General features: G+C 44.5%; 1 protein-coding gene across 10 annotated transcripts; it reads left to right on the top strand.

Annotated features, from left to right (window-relative positions):
* The first annotated feature begins 265 nt into the window (after positions 1-265).
* On the top strand, positions 266-13,103 carry LOC117014013 (lysozyme-like protein 6). 10 transcript variants are annotated; one of them, XM_033091695.1, is made up of 7 exons: positions 266-505; positions 1,604-1,610; positions 8,494-8,558; positions 10,019-10,128; positions 10,984-11,115; positions 11,526-11,866; positions 12,771-13,102. In XM_033091695.1, the coding sequence occupies exons 6-7, from the start codon at positions 11,566-11,568 to the stop codon at positions 12,965-12,967; spliced, it is 498 nt and encodes a 165-aa protein (XP_032947586.1). In that variant the 5' UTR covers positions 266-505; positions 1,604-1,610; positions 8,494-8,558; positions 10,019-10,128; positions 10,984-11,115; positions 11,526-11,565; the 3' UTR covers positions 12,968-13,102. The 10 variants fall into 10 exon arrangements, with proteins under 10 accessions (XP_032947586.1, XP_032947584.1, XP_032947588.1 ...); XM_033091693.1 differs by lacking the exon at positions 1,604-1,610 and having other exon boundaries at positions 266-548; XM_033091694.1 differs by lacking the exon at positions 1,604-1,610 and having other exon boundaries at positions 267-505; positions 8,498-8,558.
* The last annotated feature ends 296 nt before the right edge of the window (positions 13,104-13,399 follow it).

A 13,399-nucleotide genomic window follows, 5' to 3' on the forward strand; every position in this document is an offset into this window, starting at 1 on the left:
AAGTAAGCAGTCAAATTTCAGATGGGAGAAGCTTGTTCCAGAGACTCTAGTGAAGGACGAAACCTCCAGAACCACAAATAAGCAGTTTATGAGAAGGTAAGTAGGAATTCTCGCAGTCGTCCCACAGCCGAATAGAGCCGGCATCGGCCCATTCGCCTCCATCCTTGCTCTGAGGACCTCACGTCAGTACTCTGCGACTGCCCTCGCGAGTGCCTGATGCAATACTGGAGACAAACCCTCGCCAAAACCTGTATTTCTTCTCCTCCGCCTGAGCTCGAACCCCTGACAACACTTATCCTCCTTCTGCCGGTCTCTTTTCTCGTTCCCCTTCCTTTTCCCGTAACCACCACCAGCCAGGCGAGTGTCGGGGCAGCTCTAGCCGCTGGGGATGGAGGGTCCTGCGACCGGAAGCCGGAAAGAGGGCTGTGAGGCCGTGTTTCGGCGAAGCTAGAGCCGGACCCAGTGTGGCCGGCGATATGGAGCCGCTGTACCAGCAAACGCACAAGTGAGAGCCGAGTCGGGGCACGGGCGGGGTAAAGCCAGGCTGGGTGAGGCCCGTCTCCCGGGCTATAGCTTTAGGCATCGCCAGTGTGGAGGCCGAGTTTCGGCCGGGGCGCAGCCGGGGGCAGCTGGGAATTGCTCGGAGGGAGGGTCAGGCCTGGGTCCTGAGACGTTGGGCGGATGGCTGCTGTGATCGTGGGCCCGACTGCCTGTTGGGTAGAGTAGGTGAAGGGAAAGTCGCACCTACAGGACGTAATACTTTGTCTCGCACCTACCAAATCAGTGCTCCGGGTTGGTAGAGCTCGTGGGGAGAGAGGGCCCCTGCACATAGGAGTTTACTGTTTAGTTGAGAAAATCAGAGAACGTCCCCCAAAAAGAGCTAACGTGTGGCAGGATGAAATGGAGGGTGAAATGAGCAGTACAATCAGGATCAGCTTAAGAAACTTAGAAGGGTCCATCACTGGGCTAATGTCAGAAAAAGTTTCATTATAGCTCGCAGCTCCTAAATGGAATCAGTCTCTACTTTTGGTTGACTGTAATCTTGTGGCTGCCATATTTCGATTTTTTTCTTTTGTTCTTATTTGGTTTATACTAAAGACCAAATTTTCTGGTGCGAAGAAATTGCTGTATGAGTAGCACTAAGTGTTATTACTTGTTATTCATATCAAGTTCCAGATTACCTCTAAGGACGTTGAATTTTGACTTAGCTACTCGTAACTTAAATTCCTTGGTAGTGTCCTTTATTCGTATTGCCCTGCATTTTTGGAACTTGCAAAGATAGGTATTACGTAGTTGAGTTTGGTAACAGGGACTATGCCTTACCCTGTTATTTTGGAAAAAAATTTATGATTTATTTCATTTTTTTCTTGTACAATATACATAACAAAATTTACCATTTTAACCATTTCTAAGTGTACAGTTCAGTGACATTAAGTACATTCACAATATTGTGTAACCATCACACAAGCCATCCATATCCAGAACTTTTTTATCAGCCCAAACCGAAACTCACGTACCCACTGAGCTTCACCTCCCCATTCCTCCCTCCCAAGCCCCTGGTAACCTCTGTTCTACGCTGTGTCTCTGAATTTACCTACTCCAGATGTCATGTAAGTGGAATCATACCATGTATGCCCTTTTGTGTCTGGCTTATTTCACTTAGCATGTTTTCAGGGTTCATCTGTGTTGTAGCAGCATGTATCAGAATATCATCTCTTTATGGTTAAATAACCGTGTGTGTGTGTGTGTGTGTGTGTGTGTGTGTGTGAGTGACAATGTGTTATCCATTCATCTGCTGACGTGCACTTGGGTTATTAACACCTTTTGGCTGTTACGAATACTGCTACTACGAACGTTGGTGTAAATCTGTTTGAGTCTTTGTTTTCAATTTTTTGGAGGACATATCTATACCTATCCTGTTCTAACAACTTTCAGTTTTATGCTGTAGTTTTGTTCTCATGAAAATGAAATAAAATAGGGCCCATCTCCCTAATGAATTCACAACAAAAGAAATGCTTTGGAGCATTAGGAATAAGAGGATGATGATCCTCTTACTCTTTCATTTTCTAAGTTTGGGGATTTCTTTTTACTTTAGTGATGAAGTATTTGCTTTGGGTGGGTGAAAATATAGACCCTACTTTGTAAAGGTATTACAATTACGGAATTTGATCTTACGCTCGATAGCCCTCATCCCATATAAAAATTACAGAAAGGAACTTAAAAAATTAGACCTGTGAGTCAGTTGAAAAAGGAATGAATCACAAAATTATGTTCATGTTACTAAGAAAGGGTAGATCTTTTATAATACCGTGTTTCCCCGAAAATAAGATCTAGCCAGACCATCCGCTTTAATGCATCTTTTAGAGCAAAAATTAATATAATATAAAAATTAATATTGTATAACACCTGGTCTTATATTAAAATAAGACCAGGTATTATATTATATAGACCTGGTCTTGTATTAAAATAAGACCGGGTCTTACATTAATTTTTGCTCCCAGGGCTCCATGGGAGCAAATAAGGCGGGGTGGGCCGAGTGTGCCTAAAAGGTTATACAGCCTCATCTGGTTAGTTGATTTGGTTAAAGTATGTTGCTGGGGAAGCCGTGACCAGTTTATTCTCAAGAATAATTTTACTTAGAGAATCTCAGACTATACTTGTTATCAGTGCAGCGGGTAGCTGATCGCAGAGAAATCTCAGTAGCTCAATTTTGTGTAAACTTCCGCAGAAGAGGAATACTAAATAGTGTCCCAAACAAGATTTGTAGAGTATCGATGAACTACTTGCCTTTGCAGGCCTCCAACAAACAACCTACCCTTGGACTCCATAGCAGAGCTCACCGCCTTTTTCTGTCAAGGGCCACGTGATAGATACTGTAGGCTCTGCAGGCCAAACAGTCTCTGTGGCAGCTAGTCAACTGTGCTGGTCTGGCACGAGGGCAGCCATAGACAATATGTAAGCAAATGGATCTGAGTGTATTCCAATAAAACTTTATTTACAAAAACAGGCAGTGGGCCAAATTTGGGCTGTCACTTTTAGGCCCTCTATTATGCAGTGACTGATTCATTCAGCGAATATGGAGTACCTATTATGTGCCAGGCACCGTTCTCAGTGCTGGTAGTACAGCCCTCCCGTCAAGGAGTTGACCTTCTTTCATGCTGCAGTGTATTCTGATCTGCCTTTCTCCTCAAATACTAAACCAGTGGGAGTTCCTGCTCTAGACCTCTTCGCCTTGTTTTCTTTATCTGTAAAATGATTGTTTGGGGCTGGTTAAGCTGTAAGGCTCCTGTCAGCTCCATGATACGACTGATTGAGTGTCTTTCAAAGGAAACGCGTGGAGCCCTGGGAGCATCAGAAATGCACTTCTGCCTTCTCAGAAATCAATGAGTGCAGCTGAATTGACACAACAGTAACTGAACATATTAATTTTACTGGAACTTTGACCCCAATTTGTGATTATCTCTTGCTGTGTCCCTGAAGGTACATTGCAATTAGATAAACATTTTAACGTTAGGTATCTTAAAAACTCCGGAACTGCCTGAAGAATGAATGGGAAAAAAATAAGCCGAATACACATTTTACACTTAATGCATTAGGGTGAACTTTATAGAGGAGCCAATAGCCAGGCTTCTATTTTGAGAAGTGGTTGTAACCTGTGGTTGTAAAGGTGCCCCATTTGCCCCCTCTGTCGTCCTGAAGTTGTGATTCAGTAGGTGTGGAACACAAGAAGCTCTATTTTGTAACAAACTCTGCAGGTGATTTTGATGAGCAGGTGGGTTTGAGAACTGTTACCTTATGTCATGACTAGTTTTTCCTTTTTTTCCCTACTGATGAGCGCCTAGAGACTGGATAGTAGAGGCCAGGTGGGTGAGGTGACAATGACCAGATGGTTTCACTGCTGTAAACTTAAATAAAAACAACACATTTGTCCAGGATGTATAGTTTACACAGCATTCTTATATTGGATTTGGATCTGCCACCTTTTAAATAATTGTGATTATTAATAGCTCTACTTTACAGTTGAGGAAACTGAGGCACAAAGGAATTAAATAATTTGTTGTGTTCCTCAGCTGGTAAATAGTGGAACCAGAATTTCAACCCAGATCTTTTAACTCCAAAACTTTGTTTCCTGCTTATGGTGGTCAGAGGCAGCATGGATGGACTTTTAAAAGCAATTCTATTTTAAAATTCTTCCTAGATATTCTACAGACCCTTTTTTAAAACTCAGCAACAGTGACCCTTGCTTACTTGCCGCTAGGTCTCTGCTTGGTTATGTCATCTCCCAAGCCCATCAAGGACCCCACGCTGGATGGGGCTAGGACGTCTGATTTCTAGTGTCCACACACCCGAGCCATGCATACTTGTGTATCATCTGTTCCTTACTGGCTTCGAGTGTGTTCGAATTCCCAGTTCAGTTTAAAACAGATTTTTCACTTGGCATGTAGGAGCTCCCACCATGCCATGCGTACTTGCGTTGTCGTTTTGCATATGTTTCCTCTCAGGCATGAAATGTAGAGATCAGAATCACTTTATTGGCTATTATCTTTTCTAGTTCATTCGAAGCAAACAGATTGGATGGGGAAAGTCAGTACTGTTTCCCTGCAATTTCTTAAAGTTTATTATTTTGGGCTTAGAAAATAGTAGAAACTAGCTGAGTGTTTCTGGGGTTTTGTGAGTGTTGGCCTCATCTCTGGCACCTTTCTCGTAGAATTTAGGAAGTGAAAGGCACGGGCAAGACCTTCCATTCCAACTCACTTTGGTCAGGAAGAGCCTCTATAACACCCAGGGCAGGCCTTGTACACCGTTTAAACATACAGGAGCTCTTCTGTGTTTTCCTTTTCTTGAACAGATAGTTCATAATTGTTCTTGTTGGTTTTTTTTTTTCCTTGTATCGAGCTGAAATCTGTCATCTTGAAATTTATTTGTACCTTTTAGTCCTGGATCTCCCTTAAGGAGCAGCAACAGAGAGCAAGCCACTTCGTCTTCCTGTAGGTCAACTCTAGATAAAACGAAGAGCACCAGCTGCCCGTTTTACTTTTGTTTTCCTTTTCTTTTCCAAGAGGCTTAGTATCACTAGCACTTTTGACCGTTCCTCTTTATGATTTGACTTCTAAACTCTTCCTCAGTCATCCTGTTCATCTCCCGTTGGGGGAAACCTTTCATTGATAGGGTCCCTTTAACAGATTGCTCCCAGAATTGGATGCCATTCTGAAGTGTGCATTTGACTTTTTTTAAAATCTAAAGTCAAATACTTTTCATCCCTGACAAATTTTATCCTGCTGTTTTAGCCTAAATGGAAAATGTTAATGTTTGTTTTGTTGTACAGGATGCCTCATTATAGCACAGAATCGTGCACATTTCACAAACATAAGTTAATTTTTAAAACTACTGAACAAAACATGGAGCCCAAGGCAGGGCTGTGGTGGCACACTGGAAACCACTCCCTCAGTCTGTAGTATCGTCACTATATTTATATTTATCAGAAGGTATCATGGCAAACTATCAAATGCCTCTTGAAATCAGTATAAACTTACTGTGCTCTCCTCAGGGTGTCGCTCCTTTCCCACTATGGACACACCTGTGGATTTATTTCCCTCTTGCCCTTGTGGACTGTTGTGATTGTATATCTCACATTTTTGTTGAATGAAAAAATGAGTGAATGGCTTAGTGAGTAAATAAATGAATGATAATACTTGTTAAACCATTGACTCTGCATCTGAAAAATTATTATGATTAGTTATTTTATGTATGAAATATTTCAAACATATAAAAATAGAGAATAATATAAGCCATGTGTTAGGGCTCATTTAGTACACATGCTTCAGGTCATTGATTTAAAGACACCAGTAGAATTAAAAGCTCCCACAGCCATTCTCTTCCCTGTTGAGTGCATGCATGTTCCTAGAAATGGAATGCTGGGTCGTAGCATGTACATATATTTGACTTTCAGTTACTGTCAGAAATCTATTAAAAGTGTTGTTTCTACCAGTTTATAATCCTACCATGTGTGAGAGATCTTGATTCTCCCCGTCCTTATCAATGTGTGTTATCAAACTTTAAAATATTTGTCAATCTAATGGAAGAAATGTGTTTTCTCATTGTTTTTAATTTGCATCTGCCTGATGACTAGTAAAGTTGAGTATCTCTTCATATATTTATTGACCGTTTGTGTTTCCTATTCTGTCAGTTGCCCTTTGCCCATTAAAAAAAATTCTTTGTTTGATGTTTCCTTTTTGTATCAGTTCGTTATGTATTCTGGACATTAGTTTTTGTTATCTGCTGCAAGTATCTTCCAGTCTTTGCCTGTCTTTTTATTTGTGGTGCCTTTGGTGTAAAAAAGGTTTTTGTTTCAATTCAGTGAGATGTATCAGTCTTCTGTGGTTTGTGGTGGTTTGGGAGGGTAGTTTTGTTTTTTCTTTTATGAAATGCATCTTTTACCTAAGTTGTAATATACATATCTATATTTTCTTCAGAAAGTTTGAAAGCCTTCCTTTTTACATTTAGGTTGTAAACCATCTTGAGTTTATTTTTGTATATTACGTGAGGTATCATTTTTCCCTGTGGGTAACAAACTGAGCCGTCAGCGTTTATCGAAGTCCATTGTTTTCTTACGGATTTATGTCATCAAATCCCCAAATGTGTAGGCCTGTTTCTGGCCTATATTCTTTCCTCTTGAGTCAGGGTTAGGGGTGAGAGTTTGCATATCTTTGTCTCTCGCTGCATACTACTAGATCGTCTTAATTAAGTCTGTGATAGTCTTAATAGCAGGTAGGACAAGTCATCCCTTTCATACCTGTTCAGAGTGTCTTGGCTAGTCTTCGCCCCTCCTCTTTTTTTAGGACGTTCCTGTTCCTACCAATAATGTCACCAATTTTCAGATTTCCTCTGGTAAGCTACCTCTGAAAATTACCCTCACCGCCTACCTCCAGGCCTCCAGTAAAGCCCTAATGTCCTTTCTGTCAGTGTTACCGTCCAGTCCTCTATAGCTGTTTCTATGGGTACCCTGATCCCAATGTTGGTTACCTCGAGTTGCAGGCCTGCATCTGCCTCCTGTCTCCACGTGCCCCGTTCTCAAATGTCCGGACTTGCCTTCCTGAAGTACAGTCTGGTCTCGCAGACTCTAGTGGTGACCTCTAGTTACCCCTCGGGGCCACGGGTCTTGCCCAGGAGCACTGTGGGAGTCATTCGAGGGCTGGCCTTGCTTCTGGCGCCATGGGTCATGGTTAGAGGCTGCAGTAAAGCCCTGGAAAAGACTAGAGGCTAGTTGAAACCAAATTTGGGCTCCTGGCTCGTGTCTGTGCATTTGGGGTCCCAGTCTGTGGTGCTCGTGGTGGAGGATGGGTGCTGGCCTTTCCTCGGGGTTGGGGATCCTGTAAGAACTCAGCAGGCCCCCTTCATGTGGCTCTAACACCGAGAGATGGTAAGCACCAGGAGGTGGTGGTTGGGAGTAGCGTAAGAATATTGCAAGGATTCATCCCAGGGACCCCTAGGAAGCGTTCTGAGGGTGACCTTGGCCAAGCCCTGGGGAGCCTCCGGAGAGTGCTCGGGGCCTGATGTCTCGGAGCACGCCAGAGGGCCAGGGTACAGTGTTGCTTTTCCAAATGAGATGGCAGCTGCCTCATTGGCAGGGAAAGATGTTTCCCAGACAGGAGATCCCTGTCTTTGAGGACCTTCCTCTGACGGTTTCCTCCAACCAATCGCCTCATCCCCTCTCCCTCTGACCCCGACCCTCTTCCTGGCAGGCCAGCCTGCTCATAACCCCCATGACGTGCCTTGTATGCCTTTTTGCATACCATCTTCATATCTTCCGTCACCAAATTGGGTCTCCCTTCAAAATGATGCTGAGAACTCCCTTCACCCACAAAACTCCCTCCAGCTTCCTCTTTCTCGGCCCAGCCTGTTCCATAACTCGCCTTGGCACCACTGCGCTGAGCTCTTCAGCTTTCTGCTTGTTACGCTCGTATGTGTGAGTGTTCTCTTAAGTCTTCTCGGGACTTTTCTTGTCTCTCTGGCCTGTGTTCCTAATCACATCGTTCTCAAGGACAAGGATTATATCTCTCTTGCCCTTTGACTCCCCCTAGTACAGACCAGTGCTCAGCACATTGGGTCAAACAACAGAGTGGGATTGGCTGGGTCCAGATCGAGGTTTATCATTTGCTTTGCAACCTTGAACAAGTTACATAGCCTTTCTGGATTTCAGTCTTATTTATAAAATGAGAACGATAATATACTTTCCTCATAGGCTATTGACTTTGCAGAATGTCTCAGAGGTGGTAAGCACTCAGTAAATGGCGCCAGTCGGTAGTATTAATACTAATGTTACCATAGTACAAACCATGCCAAAATGGGTGGCCTGAGTGCCACGTACACATTGTACAGTTCAGTGATGCTGGCCGTTTCAGTCACTTACATGTTGGCGTCGGAAAAGTCTTTCCTGACTGAAGCGCTATGATCACTCCTGTCTCACTCGTTTCCTCCCTCTTCCTTTGACAGGCAGGTCCATGAGATCCAGTCTCACATGGGACGCCTGGAGACGGCAGACACGCAGTCTGTGCACTGTGAGTACTTAGCTGTGGAGACCACAGTCCTTTCTCTGATGACGCGGTGCTAAAGGGCTGGGTTTCCTGACTGCATTTCTGCCTCGGAGGCTTAATGATTCAGCGTGGAATGAGTTCTGTTGTTAGGCTACAGAAAATCCTATGGCACAGTCACCGATTTCCCTGCTTGTGCTTTGGAATCCCCCAAGTCTCACCCCATTGCCCCTCCACTCAACTTGACATGGCCCCGTGGGAGTGGAAGTCCTTCCCCCCCATTTGTCTTAATCTGATTACCTAGTCCTTAGAGGAATGTGCTCCACAAAAAGTCAGAGATGTGTGACTGGAATTGGTCATTTCTTCTGAGCTGAGAACTGTGGCTTTTTAGGACAGTTATTCAGAAATGAATGGCAATATTAATTAGTTTTGGAAAACACCATGGTTTCTCTGGAGAAGAGAGCTGCTTTGTCTTTTTTAGTTTCTTTTCTATAAGAAAAGGTCCTTTTCCTGAGTTGGCCATGCAGACACTCCTGCTGACCCACACACTGCAGAAACTGTTTCGTCACTTCACTGCTTGGCTGTCACCATGCCCATTTCTTCTGTTTCCTCCTGTCTCCTTTCTACAGCCTCAAAAGTACCTCTTGTTTTGCTTCCGTGCCCCCCCCCCCTTATTCTAGCTGACCTAGGAAAGTGACATTGCTGTCATTTCTTTCTGGAGCAAGAAGCAGTCTGGGTGCCTTCTTTTGGGCACAGTCTAGTTTATGTCCATCGACTTTGTTTGCCTTCCCAACAATCTAATTGTTACATGATTAGGAATGGAAAAGAGGTCATTTTGACTCTTGATCACAGGGATAAGGAAAATGACTGTATTTATCATATCTTTACCTCTGTGGCTTCTTTCCTGGGCCTTTCCTAATGATATTGGTCTATTTTGGGGGCTCCAACATCAGCCCACACGTTCTTATGGAAAGCCTTAAGGGAACTCTTCTCTATGTTCAATTACTAATCCTCCCTTTGTGCTTTCTTTTAATCTCTCCCTTGTGCTTCCTATGATTGGAGGGAATTCAATTGTCAGTCTTTCTACTAGATAGTTACAGTCCATATTGGAGAATAATCGCAAAGGAAAAGAGACCTCTTTCTGTATCAGAAAATACTGCATTTTGCTTCAAAACTTTATTTGTACAACCTTTAAATGTTCGTTTTATTTTCAAAAGGCGAGAAATTTATTTCTGCAGATTTACCCCAGCTTGTTAAAAAATTGGCATTGTTATGGCATTAAATGCTATTTATATTTGAAACAACATTTACAGAGTCTCTTAATATAACTTAAATTTTTTCCCGTTATTCATTAGTGTATGCATGTTTCTCCTTTTGAAACATGTATTTCTGAGTCTGTTGGGTATGGAAAAAAGATTATGTTTGATTTATCACTCTAAGTTCACTGTCTCTTTTCCAACGATTCTTATTTTTTTCTTTTTGTATAGTAGCAGAAAACGAAATCCAAGCAAGCATAGACCAGATATTGAGCCATCTAGAACATCTGGAGATTTTGTCCAGCAAGGAGCCCCCCTAACAAAAGACAGAATGCCAAACTGTGAGTTCTGTGACACCCCAGGCCCCCAACACAGGCCTTTCTCCCGGTGGGGGGGAAGGGGGCCATCAAATAGTACGAATCTCCATTTACACATTGAAAAATTGAGAGTGTGCAAAGATCAAGTCCCCATAAAGCACACAGTTCTGTTTGAGTGATACTCTCTCAAAATAAAACGTCTGTGAGGTTAGTGGCTCAGAAGTCTTGTGTCTCCTCACCTATCTGTGTCACTTTGAAATTCTGCCTCCGGTGCTGTTTTTCTGACCAGACCCATGGCCACTTGAAGCCTAGTGCTGCCAGAGCATTTACTCTGCCCTTTGGTTCTCGTTACATTCTTGGGTTGAAATGAATTTTGCTCTTAATCACTTCAGTCGGTCTATTTATAACGAAATATCGATCTAATGTTTGATACTCCCCCTTGAAATTAAAATGAAACCACTCTCACAACCTCCACCCTAACCCCTGCTCCCAAGAGTGTTATGAAACTTGGTTGATGCTTTACTCCAAAGATGCCCTTGGGCTTCTTCCAGGAGAGCGATATAATCCATAGCAGGTCAGGAAGAGGTCATCGAGCCTGCTTCCTGTCACCTGTTCCCTGTCATGCATCCAGAATCAGAGACCAGCAGGTATTTAAGTAAAGCTGCTGGAATCTTGTGTGCTACAACCCTACTTTAACCACAAGCTACTTCTTTAGTTTCAACATCATTGGTCAAAGTCAGATTATTTGGGGGAGGGATAGCAAGAAGAGGTACAGAGAGAAGTCAGAAAATGTGTTCTTTCCTAAATATAAAGCCTGGTGACCGCAAATTGTGCCGCCCTGGGGTCCTGGAATGGAATCTCTCTCTCTTTCAATTCTAGTCGTGTCGACCAGTTAAAGTATGATGTCTAGACCTGCAGACTGCTCTCAGAAACTTCCAGCATCGGCGATACACAAGGGAGCAGCAGGAGAGACAGCGAGAGGAGCTTCTGTCTCGCACCTTCATCACCAGTGTAAGCCAGGCGCCTGGGTGAGGGTCTGCTGAGTCTGGTTACGCTAGGGTGGGAGAGAGACACAAAAGAAAGGCTACAAGCACAGGCTAGTATGGAGAGAGTCTTAGGAGACATAAGATCTGTGAGGAAACAAGGCCATCTTGTCCAAGCAGAAGCTTCGTGCCTGATTCATAAGGAACCGAGGCATTTGCCCCGAGGAATAATACCTTGTTTAAGGACACACACACACACACACACACACACACACACACACACACACACACACACACACACACACACACACACACACCTGGTAACAGAAATAGCACCACTCTTTGATTTCATGGCATTGACTATTTTGAAGAATATAGGCCCGTTATTTTATGGAAGTTCTCTCTGTCTGGCTTTGTCTGACGGTCCCTCAGGATTAGACACAGGTTACGCATCCCTGGCCAGAAAACTACATAATAAATGAGAAGAAAGAGACTGGAAACAGCCAGGTGGGGAGCAGTGAGTGACCGACGACATTCGGCTGCTTTCTCCAGATTCCTCAGAGACTCAGAGAAGACCAGCAGGAAGTCTGTGACACCCAGAGAACCGCGGGCCCTCGGCTGCACCTTGTCCCCTCCAAGGATGAGAAGGGCGCTACTCATCTCCTGGGTCGCCTGCCTCGTTACCACTCATCAGGCCAGGCTCATCGGCCGCTGTGACCTGGCCAAGCTGCTGCACCAGGAGGACATGGACGGCTTTGAGGGGTACTCCCTGAGTGACTGTGAGTGCCATCTCCTCAGCGCCCTCATCTCCTCCTCTCCTGGGTATCCCTACGTGACCATCTTTCTTTCTCTCTTTTGTCTTGCAAACAAGTTAAAAACCCAGCCCTCTCCAAGAAACCTTTCCCAGCATCCTATATTCACTTAACAGTTAATAAGTGAGCACTTATTATGTACCAGGAACCGTTTTGGTCTTGGGGATATAAACAAAGCTACTTTGCTTATAGTTTCACATTCTCCAGCAAGATAAGCAATACACAAAAAGAAAAATACAGGAATATTTTTATCACCTGGTGGTGAAAACTGCTAAGCAGAAGAATAAAGCAGGGGGTAGTGGTAGGCGACGCTGTTCTAGACGGGGAAGTCAAGGAAAGCTTCTCTGAGGAGGCGACATTGAGTAGCGCTGAATGAAGTAAAGGACCTGATCATCCGAATGTCTAGGGGAAGAGCATTCCAGGCAGAGGGAACAGCCAGTGCAAAAGCTTCATCCTACTCCGTGGTAGAGATCTCTCCTTTTGGAGCAGGATTTGTGCATCCCTGTTTTACAACGCCTTCTCCTTGGATCTTGGTTTTTTTTAGGTACACATCTTCATTTTTATACTATAGGCCCTTGAGGGCAGTATCTACGTTTGACCCAGCTCAATATCCCTCCCTGGGCTTTGCACAGTTCCTGGTATACAGTAGGTGATTATGAAGTGCCAGAAGCATGGAGGGACAGATGGACAGATGAATGGTTAGACTGATGAGTAGCTGAATGGACCGCAGGATGGGAGAAGGAGCCAAGGGGTGTTTCTCGCCCACTAGCCCACGTAGCCCCTTAGGCCTTGGTCCTTCCTTTGGATTCCTCATCTTCCTTTCTCGTCCATCTCCCTCGCCTTCTAAACATCCTCCTCTCCCTGCTCTAAGGGCTGTGTCTGGCTTTTGTGGAAAGCCACTTCAACATATCGAAGGTCAATGAAAACGCAGACGGCAGCTTTGACTATGGCATATTCCAGATCAACAGCCACTACTGGTGCACCGATCACCAGAGTCACTCGGTAAACATTTGCCACCTGGAGTGTCAAGGTCTGCCCAGGGCCCGGGCGGGGGCGGGGGGGAGGTGAGAGAGGAGCAGGCTCCACTCTCAGAGCCTCTCTTCCCACTCACAGCCTGGGAACGCCCCCAGAGGGATGGCTCAAGGACTCAGGGACTGACTTCACCGAGCAGAGGCTTTGACCAGTGGCCCTAGTGCGTTTCCCGTTAGGAGATTCTGCAGTGTCCTTGAGCAGGATGCAGAACCGCTCTGCACAGACAGCAGCCCTAGAGCAGTAGCAGCAGCCAACGATGACTGAGAGTGTATTCTGTACTAAGCAGGTTACAGGCATAGCTCGTTCACCCAACGTTCCATGTAGGAGAAACTCTTAGGATCCCCACTTTACACATGAGCAAACTGAGGCTCGTAGAACCAGTGCTGAATGCCAGACTCGAGGTCCTGGAGGCTCAGCTCTAACCACTGAGTGGTACTGTCTTTGGCTAACGGTCTGACCAAGGCCCCG

This window comes from Rhinolophus ferrumequinum, chromosome 21, assembly GCF_004115265.2.
Source record: "Rhinolophus ferrumequinum isolate MPI-CBG mRhiFer1 chromosome 21, mRhiFer1_v1.p, whole genome shotgun sequence".
Classification (NCBI taxonomy): domain Eukaryota; kingdom Metazoa; phylum Chordata; class Mammalia; order Chiroptera; family Rhinolophidae; genus Rhinolophus; species Rhinolophus ferrumequinum.

Coding starts and splice junctions, on each gene's coding strand:
- LOC117014013 (XM_033091693.1), top strand. CDS start 11,566: ATGAGAAGAAAGAGACTGGAAACAGCCAGGTGGGGAGCAGTGAGTGAC. Junction 11,867..12,770: donor GGGGTACTCCCTGAGTGACT/GTGAGTGCCATC, acceptor CCCTGCTCTAAG/GGCTGTGTCTGGCTTTTGTG.